At 48.1% G+C, this 12,368-nt stretch overlaps 1 protein-coding gene across 2 annotated transcripts in view; it reads left to right on the forward strand.

The window, feature by feature from the left end:
• Positions 1-12,368, forward strand: part of dlec1 (DLEC1 cilia and flagella associated protein) — a 114,489-nt gene that overhangs the window by 100,160 nt on the left and 1,961 nt on the right. For both annotated transcript variants that reach the window (XM_036934638.1, XM_036934639.1), the window contains exons 33-37: positions 159-246; positions 562-771; positions 2,606-2,767; positions 2,923-3,076; positions 12,210-12,330. In XM_036934638.1, the coding sequence (XP_036790533.1) occupies positions 159-246; positions 562-771; positions 2,606-2,767; positions 2,923-3,076; positions 12,210-12,330 (735 nt within the window). The remainder of the gene's footprint in view (positions 1-158; positions 247-561; positions 772-2,605; positions 2,768-2,922; positions 3,077-12,209; positions 12,331-12,368) is intronic.

The following is a 12,368-nucleotide window of genomic DNA, read 5'->3' on the forward strand; positions in this document are numbered from 1 at the left end:
CTGTCAGTGACTTGCTGTGTTCCTCTCCTGACTCCCTCATAGCCTGTCAGTGACTTGCTGTGTTCCTCTCCTGACTCCCTCATAGCCTGTCAGTGACTTGCTGTGTGTTCCTCTGACTCCCTCATAGCCTGTCAGTGACTTGCTGTGTTCCTCTTTAGCCTGTCAGTGCAGATGGAGGAGGAAGAGGAGTGTCTGGAGTTCTGTGCTGTGGCTAGTGATTTAATACAGGGCGAGCCACACAATGAGGTGGGTCTGAGACACCTGCCAAACCACCTACATATTTAAATATGTCCTCCAGGGGGTTTTGAACTTTTCCTGTTGGAAAGTGATATCCCAAGAATAAAATACAGTAAAGGACACACACTAAAGGGCACGAAAAATGTTTTGAGTAAAATAGTGTTTTTTGTACTTTACTGTGTTTATACTTGACGTTGCTTTTCAACAGTAAAATATATATTTTTAACCACTGGACATTTTTCTGTCTGCCCTGTTGCATTTCTTCCATTTACAGGCACATATTTTGTCATTGGGTAACTTCTCTACCATGTTGTGTTTTCTCAGATGGTCCAGAGGAAGTGTTCCGTCACACGGACGTTCCAGTTGAAGAACAGTACAGAGATGCCTCTGAGTTTCAGGCTGAGCACCCAGCCTCCCTTTTCTGTACTGCAGCCTAGAGGGTGTGCCGAGACAGCCGGCTGCTCCTCCCCCAGCCACAGCCTCCCACCTGGGGAGAACCAGCTACTGCTGCTGCAGCCACGACACAACAAGCAGGTAGGTTAGTACATAGGTACCTAACAATACACCAGAACACATCAGTAGATACCTAACAATACACCAGAACACATCAGTAGGTACCTAACAATACACCAGAACACATCAGTAGATACCTAACAATACACCAGAACACATCAGTAGATACCTAACAATACACCAGAACACATCAGTAGTAGATACCTAACAATACACCAGAACACATCAGTAGATAGATACCTAACAATACACCAGAACACATCAGTAGATACCTAACAATACACCAGAACACATCAGTAGATACCTAACAATACACCAGAACACATCAGTAGGTACCTAACAATACACCAGAACACATCAGTAGATAGATACCTAACAATACACCAGAACACATCAGTAGATACCTAACAATACACCAGAACACATCAGTAGATACCTAACAATACACCAGAACACATCAGTAGGTACCTAACAATACACCAGAACACATCAGTAGTAGATACCTAACAATACACCAGAACACATCAGTAGATAGATACCTAACAATACACCAGAACACATCAGTAGTAGATACCTAACAATAGGTGTTGTGCAGAATAACAGTTCCATTTCTGTCATATCAAGGTGCTGTGCAGTATAAACTGGATCAGTGTAAACTATATCAGTATAAACTATATCAATATAAACTGGATTAGTGTAAACTATATCAGTATAAACTATATCAATATAAACTGGATTAGTGTAAACTATATCAGTATACACGGCAGGGTAGCCTAGTGGTTAGAGCGTTGGACTAGTAACCGGAAGGTTGCAAGTTCAAACCCCCGAGCTGACAAGGTACAAATCTGTCATTCTACCCCTGAACAGGCAGTTAACCCACTGTTCCTAGGCCGTCATTGAAAATAACAATTTGTTCTTAACTGACTTGCCATGTTAAATAAAGGTAAAAAAATATATTAAAAAAAATCAATATAAACTATATCAGTATAAACTATATCAGTATAAACTATATCTGTATAAACTATATCAGTATAAACTATATCTATATAAACTATATCAGTATAAACTGGATCAGTATAAACTATAAACTGGATCAGTGTAAACTATAACAGTATAAACTGGATCAGTGTAAACTATAACAGTATAAACTATATCAGTATAAACTGGATCAGTGTAAACTATAACAGTATAAACTATATCAGTATAAACTGGATCAGTGTAAACGATATCAATATAAACTGGATCAGTGTAAACTATATCAGTATAAACTATATCAGTGTAAACTATATCAGTGTAAACTATATCAGTGTAAACTATATCAATATAAACTATATCAATATAAACTATATCTGTATAAACTATATCAGTATAAACTATATCAGTGTAAACTATATCAGTGTAAACTATATCAGTATAAACTATATCAATATAAACTATATCAATATAAACTATATATGTATAAACTATATCAATATAAACTATATCAATATAAACTATATCAATATAAACTATATCAATATAAACTATATCTGTATAAACTATATCAGTATAAACTATATATGTATAAACTATATCAGCGTAAACTGTATCAGCGTAAACTGTATCAGTGTAAACTATATCAGTGTAAACTATATCAGTGTAAACTATATCAGTGTAAACTACATCAGTATAAACTATATCAATATAAACTATATCAATATAAACTATATTAGTATAAACTATATCATTGTAAACTGTATCATTGTAGACTATATCAGTGTAAACTGTATCAGCATAAACTCAGTGGACATATTGCATGTACATATAGGGATTCTACAATGGGACTTCCAATATCCTTTCCTCCTGTGGTTGGCAGGTGAAGGTGGCGTTCCACAGCTCTCTATCCATGCTGGCCTATCTGAGGCAGTCTGCAGAGGAAGTCCCGCCCAACGTGTCTCTGGTTACCAATGAGAGTGGAGAGAGGAAGCTGAGGTTCCGGCAGACCCTGTCAGTGCATTACAACAACAACAGTCTGCAGGTAACAGATCATTCATAGTGATAGTAAGATATATTTACAGTCATTCTGATTTAACAGTGGTCATCCATACATGCTTTGGTTCAGAGTACATGGTGTGCTAACTGTCTGTACTCCTGCCCTGTTCTGTCCTGTCTTTAAACCTCTCCTGTCCGCAGACCGTGCCACTCTGTGCCCACCTGTCCCTGCCCACTGTAAGTCTGTCCTGTGACAGTCTGGACTTTGGTACCTGCTACGTGGGTCAAACCCTGGTCAAGGAGGTCCATCTTTCCAACCGAGGAGGCTCCTCTAGCTACTGGAGAGTAATCATAGGTAACCATGGTCCTGTAGTTACTAGAGCACTCATAGGTAACCATGGTCCTGTAGTTACTAGAGCTCTCATAGGTAACCATGGTCCTCTAGCTACTGGAGAGCTCTCATAGGTAATCATGGTTCTGTAGTTACTAGAACTCTCATAGCTAACCATGGTTCTCTAACTACTGCAGAGCTCTCATAGGTAATCATGGTTCTGTAGTTACTTGAGCTCTCATAGGTAACCATAGTCCTGTAGTTACTAGAGCACTCGTAGGTAATCATGGTTCTGTAGTTACTAGAGCACTCGTAGGTAACCATGGTCATGTAGTTACTAGAGTTCTCATAGGTAACCATAGACCTGTAGTTACTAGAGCACTTTTAGATAACCATGGTCCTGTAGTTACTAGAGCACTTTTAGGTAACCATGGTCCTTTAGTTATTAGAGCACTCGTAGGTAACCATGGCACTGTAGTTACTAGAGCACTCGTAGGTAACCATGGTCATGTAGTTACTAGAGTTCTCATAGGTAACCATGGCACTGTAGATAGTAGAACACTCATAGGTAACCATGGTCCTCTAACTGCTGGAGAGCTCTCATAGGTAACCATGGTTCTGTAGTTACTAGAGCTCTCATAGGTAACCATGGTCCTGTAGTTACTAGAGCTCTCATAGCTATCCATGGCCATGTAGTTACTAGAGCTCTCATAGCTATCCATGGCCATGTAGTTAGTAGAGCACTCATAGGTAACCATAGACATGTAGTTACTAGAGCACTCATAGGTAACCATGGTCCTGTAGTTACTAGAGCACTTTTAGGTAACCATGGTCCTTTAGTTATTAGAGCTCTCATAGGTAACCATGGACCTGTAGTTACTACAGCACTCATAGATAACCATGGAGAGCCTTACGGTTGTGGTCTGAGCAGTTGCCATACCAGGCGGTGATCCAGCCCAACAGGATGCTCTCGATTGTACATCAGTAAAAGTTTGTGAGTGTTTTTGGTGACAAGCCGAATTTCTTCAGCCTCCTGAGGTTGAAGAGGCGCTGTTGTGCCTTCTTCACCACGCTGTCTGTGTTGGTGGACCATTTCAGTTTGTCCGTGATGTGTACGCAGAGGAACTTAAAACTTTCCACCTTCACTACTGTCCCGTTGATGTAGTTACTAGAGCACTCATAGGAAACTATGGATCTGTAATTACTAGAGCTCTCATAGGTAACCATTGTACTGTAGCTACTGGAGAGCTCTCATAGGTAACCATGGTTCTGTAGTTACTAGAGCACTCATAGGTAACCATTGTAAATCAAATCAAATCAAATGTTATTTGTCACATACACATGGTTAGCAGATGTTAATGCGAGTGTAGCGAAATGCTTGTGCTTCTAGTTTCGACAATGCAGTAATAACAAGTAATCTAACTAACAATTCCAAAACTACTGTCTTGTACACAGTGTAAGGGGATAAAGAATATGTACATAAGGATATATGAATGAGTGATGGTACAGAGCAGCATAGGCAAGATACAGTAGATGGTATCGAGTACAGTATGTACAAATGAGATGAGTATGTAAACAAAGTGGCATAGTATAGTATAAAGTGGCTAGTGATACATGTATTACATAAGGATACCGTCGATGATATAGAGTACAGTATATACGTATGCATATGAGATGAATAATGTAGGGTAAGTAACATTTATATAAGGTAGCATTGTTTAAAGTGGCTAGTGATATATTTACATCATTTCCCATTATTTCCCATTATTAAAGTGGCTGGAGTTGAGTCAGTGTCAGTGTGTTGGCAGCAGCCACTCAGTGTTAGTGGTGGCTGTTTAACAGTCTGATGGCCTTGAGATAGAAGCTGTTTTTCAGTCTCTCGGTCCCAGCTTTGATGCACCTGTACTGACCTCGCCTTCTGGATGATAGCGGGGTGAACAGGCAGTGGCTCGGGTGGTTGATGTCCTTGATGATCTTTATGGCCTTCCTGTGACATCGGGTGGTGTAGGTGTCCTGGAGGGCAGGTAGTTTGCCCCCGGTGATGCGTTGTGCAGACCTCACTACCCTCTGGAGAGCCTTACGGTTGAGGGCGGTGCAGTTGCCATACCAGGCGGTGATACAGCCCGCCAGGATGCTCTCGATTGTGCATCTGTAGAAGTTTGTGAGTGCTTTTGGTGACAAGCCAAATTTCTTCAGCCTCCTGAGGTTGAAGAGGCGCTGCTGCGCCTTCTTCACGATGCTGTCTGTGTGAGTGGACCAATTCAGTTTGTCTGTGATGTGTATGCCGAGGAACTTAAAACTTGCTACCCTCTCCACTACTGTTCCATCGATGTGGATAGGGGGGTGTTCCCTCTGCTGTTTCCTGAAGTCCACAATCATCTCCTTAGTTTTGTTGACGTTGAGTGTGAGGTTATTTTCCTGACACCACACTCCGAGGGCCCTCACCTCCTCCCTGTAGGCCGTCTCATCGTTGTTGGTAATCAAGCCTACCACTGTTGTGTCGTCCGCAAACTTGATGATTGAGTTGGAGGCGTGCGTGGCCACGCAGTCGTGGGTGAACAGGGAGTACAGGAGAGGGCTCAGGACGCACCCTTGTGGGGCCCCAGTGTTGAGGATCAGCGGGGAGGAGATGTTGTTGCCTACCCTCACCACCTGGGGGCGGCCCGTCAGGAAGTCCAGTACCCAGTTGCACAGGGCGGGGTCGAGACCCAGGGTCTCGAGCTTGATGACGAGCTTGGAGGGTACTATGGTGTTGAACTGTACTGTAGTTGTACTGTAGTTACTGGAGAGCTCTCATAGGCTCTCATAGGCTCTCATAGGTAACCATAGTTCTGTAGTTACTAGAGCACTCATCGGTAACCATAGTTTTGTAGTTACTGGAGAGCTCTCATAGCAAACCATGGTTCTGTAGTTACTGGAGAGCTCTCATAGGGAACCATGGTTCTGTAGTTACTAGAGCTCTCATAGGTAACCATTGTACTGTAGTTACTGGAGAGCTCTCATAGGTAACCATAGTTCTGTAGTTACTAGAGCACTCATAGGTAACCATGGTTCTGTAGGTACTAGAGCACTCATAGGTAACCATTGTACTGTAGCTACTGGAGAGCTCTCATAGGTAACCATGGTTCTGTAGTTACTAGAGCACTCATCGGTATCCATGGTTCTGTAGTTACTAGAGCTCTCATAGGTAACCATGGTTCTGTAGTTAACCAGAGATGGCATTGTCACATTAATTTGAATGATTGGACCAAGGCGTTGTCGTGGAGTAGATTAGATCGTTGTCGTAGACTCCGGACCGTAGATCACTGACTGGGGACCGTCGCTGCAGGCTCCTGACTGGGGACCGTCGCTGCAGGCTCCGGACTGGAGACCGTCGCATGAGGCTCCGGACTGCAGACCGTCGCATGAGGCTCCGGACTGCAGACCGTCGCAGGAGGCTCTGGACTGGAGACAGTCGCAGGAGGCTCTGGACTGCAGACCGTCACAGGAGCCTCCGGACCTTGGATCGCAGGAGGCTCTGGGCCATGGATCATCACTGGAGGCTCTGGGCCATGGATCATCACTGGAGGCTCTGGGCCATGGATCATCACTGGAGGCTCCGGGCCATGGATCATCACTGGAGGCTCCGGGCCATGGATCATCACTGGAGGCTCTGGGCCATGGATCATCACTGGAGGCTTCGGGCCATGGATCATCCCTGGAGGCTTCGGGCCATGGATCATCACTGGAGGCTCCGCACTGGATCATCACTAAGGTCTGGAGCGTAGAGCTGGCACAACGTGTCCTGGACAGATGACAACCTTCGCACGGCAAGTGCGGGGTGCTGGCATAGGACGCACTCGGCTGTGGAGGCGCACTGGAGAAACGGTGCGTAGAACTGGCACACATTGTACCGGAACGGTGACACACACAGTGCGTGGAGGAGACACAGGACGTACCGGACTGGGGAGGCGCAATGGAGGCCAGATGCTTGAAACTGGTGCATATGACACCGGACTGGTGTCACGCTCCTCAGCACTCCCGCTCTGCAGCGCTGTCAACGCCAACACCTCTCTCCGGAATCTTTGGGGCTGTCTCTCTCCGGAAAATTGGGGCTGTCTTTTGGGCTTGCGTCCTGGCTGCTAAACCTGGCGTCGTTGCTGTTCCTCCTTCGCTGCTTCCGCCTGTTTCCATGGCAGGCTTTTGTCTCCTGCCATTATTTCTTCCCAAGTCCAGGATGTCCTCCACTCCTGGCTTTCCTCCCAGGCCCAGGATCCCTGCTCCTCCTGGGCACGCTGCTTGGTCCTGGGGTGGTGGGATCTACTGTTACGTGCGTTTGAATGATTGGACCAAGGCGCAGCGTGCGTAGAATTCCACATGTTTAATAAAATATTAAACTCACCAAACAAAACAGAAGAAAACAAAACATGACGTTCTGGGCGGCTCACAGGCAGCTACACAAAAACAAGATCCCACAATCTAAGGTGGGAGAAAGGGCTGCCGAAGTATGATCCCCAATCAGAGACAACGATACACAGCTGCCTCTGATTGGGAATCATACTAGGCCAACAAAGAAATAGAAACAGAGATTTGCCCACCCAAGTCACACCCTGACCTAACCAAATAGAGAATAAAAAAGTCTCTCTAAAGTCAGGGCGTGACAGGTATTGATATAGCTGGATTTGTAACATATGCAACCAAATATTTTGCTCTGCAACCAGGTCTTTTATTTTGGGAGGGTTAACTATTTGTTTATACTTTGTTCAGTCATGTTACCTCGTTGCCTAGTATCGTGTCTTTGGCTATGCCGGATTAAGTGATATGACATGCTATTCTATAAAATAATTTCTCCGTAATTAATATTACCTGATTGAGCTAATCATGTAAATGTAATTAACTAGAGAGTCGGGGCACCACAAAATAATATTTATAGAGCTGTTATCTTCCGAATAAACTCTTAAAGACCTAGTAATATTTTGCATCAATAGCAGTCAATATTAATTGAGGATGGGAGGATGGTATTGCAGTGGGAGGATGATAGTGCAGAGGGAGCATGGTAGTGCAGAGGGAGGATGGCAGTGCAGTGGGAGGATGGTAGTGCAGCATGGTAGTGCAGAGGGAGGATGGTAGTGCAGAGGGAGGATGGCAGTGCAGAGGGAGGATGGTAGTGCAGAAAGAGGATGGTAGTGCAGTGGGAGGATTTTAGTGCAGCATGGTAGTGCAGTGGGAGGATGGTATTGCAGTGGGAGGATGATAGTGCAGAGGGAGCATGGTAGTGCAGAGGGAGGATGGCAGTACAGTGGGAGGATGGCAGTGCAGTGGGAGAATGGTAGTGCAGAGGGAGGATGGTAGTGCAGTGGGAGGATGGCAGTGCAGTGGGAGGATGGCAGTGCGGAGGGAGGATGGTAGTGCAGAGGGAGGATGGTAGTGCAGAGGGAGGATGGTAGTGCAGTGGGAGGATGGTAGTGCAGTGGGAGGATGGTAGTGCAGTGGGAGGATGGTAGTGCAGCATGGTAGTGCAGTGGGAGGATGATAGTGCAGAGGGAGCATGGTAGTGCAGAGGGAGGATGGCAGTGCAGTGGGAGGATGGTAGTGCAGCATGGTAGTGCAGAGGGAGGATGGTAGTGCAGAGGGAGGATGGCAGTGCAGTGGGAGAATGGTAGTGCAGTGGGAGAATGGTAGTGCGGAGGGAGGATGGTAGTGCAGAGGGAGGATGGTAGTGCAGTGGGAGGATGGTAGTGCACTGGGAGGATGGTAGTGCAGTGGGAGGATTTTAGTGCAGCATGGTAGTGCAGTGGGAGGATGGTATTGCAGTGGGAGGATGATAGTGCAGAGGGAGGATGGCAGTACAGTGGGAGGATGGCAGTGCAGTGGGAGAATGGTAGTGCAGTGGGAGGATGGCAGTGCGGAGGGAGGATGGTAGTGCAGAGGGAGGATTGTAGTGCAGTGGGAGGATGGTAGTGCAGTGGGAGGATGGTAGTGCAGCATGGTAGTGCAGTGGGAGGATGGTATTGCAGTGGGAGGATGATAGTGCTGAGGGAGCATGGTAGTGCAGAGGGAGGATGGTAGTGCAGAGGGAGGATGGCAGTGCAGTGGGAGAATGGTAGTGCAGTGGGAGATTGGCAGTGCAGTGGGAGGATGGTAGTGCAGCATGGTAGTGCAGAGGGAGGATGGTAGTGCAGAGGGAGGATGGTAGTGCAGTGGGAGGATGGTAGTGCAGCATGGTAATGCAGTGGGAGGATGGCAGTGCAGTGGGAGGATGGCAGTGCAGTGGGAGGATGGTAGTGCAGCATGGTAGTGCAGAGGGAGGATGGTAGTGCAGAGGGAGGATGGCAGTGCAGTGGGAGAATGGTAGTGCAGTGGGAGGATGGCAGTGCAGTGGGAGGATGGTAGTGCAGAGGGAGGATTGTAGTGCAGTGGGAGGGTGGTAGTGCAGCATGGTAGTGCAGAGGGAGGATGGTAGTGCAGAGGGAGGATGGTAGTGCAGAGGGAGGATGGCAGTGCAGTGGGAGGATGGCAGCGCAGTGGGAGGATGGCAGCGCAGTGGGAGGATGGCAGTGCAGTGGGAGGATGGTAGCGCAGTGGGAGGATGGTAGTGCAGTGGGAGGATGGCAGTGCAGTGGGAGGATGGTAGTGCAGCATGGTAGTGCAGTGGGAGGATGGTAGTGCAGTAGGAGGATGATAGTGCAGAGGGAGCCTGGTAGTGCAGAGAGAGGATTGTAGTGCAGTGGGAGGATGGTAGTGCAGTGGGAGGATGGTAGTGCAGCATGGTAGTGCAGAGGGAGGATGGTAGTGCAGAGGGAGGATGGCAGTGCAGTGGGAGAATGGTAGTGCAGTGAGAGGATGGCAGTGCAGTGGGAGGATGGTAGTGCAGCATGGTAGTGGAGAGGGAGGATGGTAGTCCAGTGGGAGGATGGTAGTCCAGTGGGAGGATGGTAGTGCAGAGGGAGGATGGTAGTGCAGAGGGAGGATGGCAGTGCAGTGGGAGGATGGCAGTGCAGTGGGAGGATGGTAGTGCAGTGGGAGGATGGTAGTGCGGAGGGAGGATGGTAGTGCAGAGGGAGGATGGTAGTGCTTAGGGAGGATGGTAGTGCAGTGGGAAGATGGTAGTGCAGTGGGAGGATGGTAGTGCAGAGGGAGGATGGTAGTGCAGTGGGAGGATGGTAGTGCAGAGGGGGGATGGTAGTGCAGAGGGAGGATGGTAGTGCAGAGGGAGGATGGTAGTGCAGAGGGAGGATGGTAGTGCAGTGGGAGGATGGTAGTGCAGTGGGAGGATGGTAGTGCAGAGGGAGGATGGTAGTGCAGAGGGAGGATGGTAGTGCAGTGGGAGGATGGTAGTGCAGAGGGAGGATGGTAGTGCAGAGGGAGGATGATAGTGCAGAGGGAGGATGGTAGTGCAGAGGGAGGATGGTTGTGCAGTGGGAGGATGGTAGTGCAGCATGGTAGTGCAGTGGGAGAATGGTAGTGCAGCATGGTAGTGCAGTGGGAGGATGGTAGTGCAGAGGGAGGATGGTAGTGCAGAGGGAGGATGGTAGTGCAGAGGGAGGATGGTAGTGCAGAGGGAGGATGGTAGTGCAGTGGGAGGATGGTAGTGCAGTGGGAGGATGGTAGTGCAGAGGGAGGATGGTAGTGCAGTGGGAGGATGGTAGTGCAGAGGGAGGATGGTAGTGCAGAGGGAGGATGGTAGTGCAGAGGGAGGATGGTAGTGCAGAGGGAGGATGGCAGTGCAGTGGGAGGATGGTAGTGCAGTGGGAGGATGGTAGTGCAGAGGGAGGATGGTAGTGCAGAGGGAGGATGGTAGTGCAGAGGGAGGATGGTAGTGCAGAGGGAGGATGGTAGTGCAGAGGGAGGATGGTAGTGCAGAGGGAGGATGGTAGTGCAGAGGGAGGATGGTAGTGCAGTGGGAGGATGGTAGTGCAGAGGGAGGATGGTAGTGCAGAGGGAGGATGATAGTGCAGAGGGAGGATGGTAGTGCAGAGGGAGGATGGTTGTGCAGTGGGAGGATGGTAGTGCAGCATGGTAGTGCAGTGGGAGAATGGTAGTGCAGCATGGTAGTGCAGTGGGAGGATGGTAGTGCAGAGGGAGGATGGTAGTGCAGAGGGAGGATGGTAGTGCAGAGGGAGGATGGTAGTGCAGAGGGAGGATGGTAGTGCAGTGGGAGGATGGTAGTGCAGTGGGAGGATGGTAGTGCAGAGGGAGGATGGTAGTGCAGTGGGAGGATGGTAGTGCAGAGGGAGGATGGTAGTGCAGAGGGAGGATGGTAGTGCAGAGGGAGGATGGTAGTGCAGAGGGAGGATGGCAGTGCAGTGGGAGGATGGTAGTGCAGTGGGAGGATGGTAGTGCAGAGGGAGGATGGTAGTGCAGAGGGAGGATGGTAGTGCAGAGGGAGGATGGTAGTGCAGAGGGAGGATGGTAGTGCAGAGGGAGGATGGTAGTGCAGAGGGAGGATGGTAGTGCAGAGGGAGGATGGTAGTGCAGTGGGAGGATGGTAGTGCAGAGGGAGGATGGTAGTGCAGAGGGAGGATGGTAGTGCAGAGGGAGGATGGTAGTGCAGAGGGAGGATGGTAGTGCAGAGGGAGGATGGTAGTGCAGAGGGAGGATGGTAGTGCAGAGGGAGGATGGTAGTGCAGAGGGAGGATGGTAGTGCAGAGGGAGGATGGTAGTGCAGAGGGAGGATGATAGTGCAGAGGGAGGATGATAGTGCAGAGGGAGGATGGTAGTGCAGAGGGAGGATGGTTGTGCAGTGGGAGGATGGTAGTGCAGCATGGTAGGGGGGTATGTGCCTTTGTAAGATTGGATATTGCTTATAACATCAGATAGGATTTAAGCAATGATCTGGCGATTGTTTGCTGGATATATAGGAAATTATTTTGTTAGGGGATTTCAATACTGATATCTGCAGAAAGGATAGGCCAACCCACAATATATTTATGCATTTCTGAAACCTGTGAAGCATGGGAGTGGGCAGATTTCCTCGTCCTTCTCACCAGCTGTGATTTTGGGCAGCTCCATGGTAAGAAATGTGACTATTCCTGGTGTAAAAGCAATTTTGAAACCTTTTGGAAACAGAACACATTTTATACACAATTCAAAAAGCATGCGATTGATTTCAAACAAACCAGAAGGGGTGTAAAATGCGCCCGTGATTGGTGATGGTATGTTAACTCTCTGTCTGCAGACTCTGGTGAGGAGGAGGAAGGGTCAGAGTTCAGAGTGACTCCTGACTGTGGGGTCCTGAAGCCGTTGGAGTATCCTGTCTCCTCTTCCACACAGCCCCTACAGATCAGCTTCACAGCCAGGTAACTACCCCCTAACTAACACACAGCCAGGTAACTAC

The sequence above is a fragment of the Oncorhynchus mykiss genome, chromosome 11, assembly GCF_013265735.2.
Source record: "Oncorhynchus mykiss isolate Arlee chromosome 11, USDA_OmykA_1.1, whole genome shotgun sequence".
Lineage (NCBI taxonomy): Eukaryota > Metazoa > Chordata > Actinopteri > Salmoniformes > Salmonidae > Oncorhynchus > Oncorhynchus mykiss.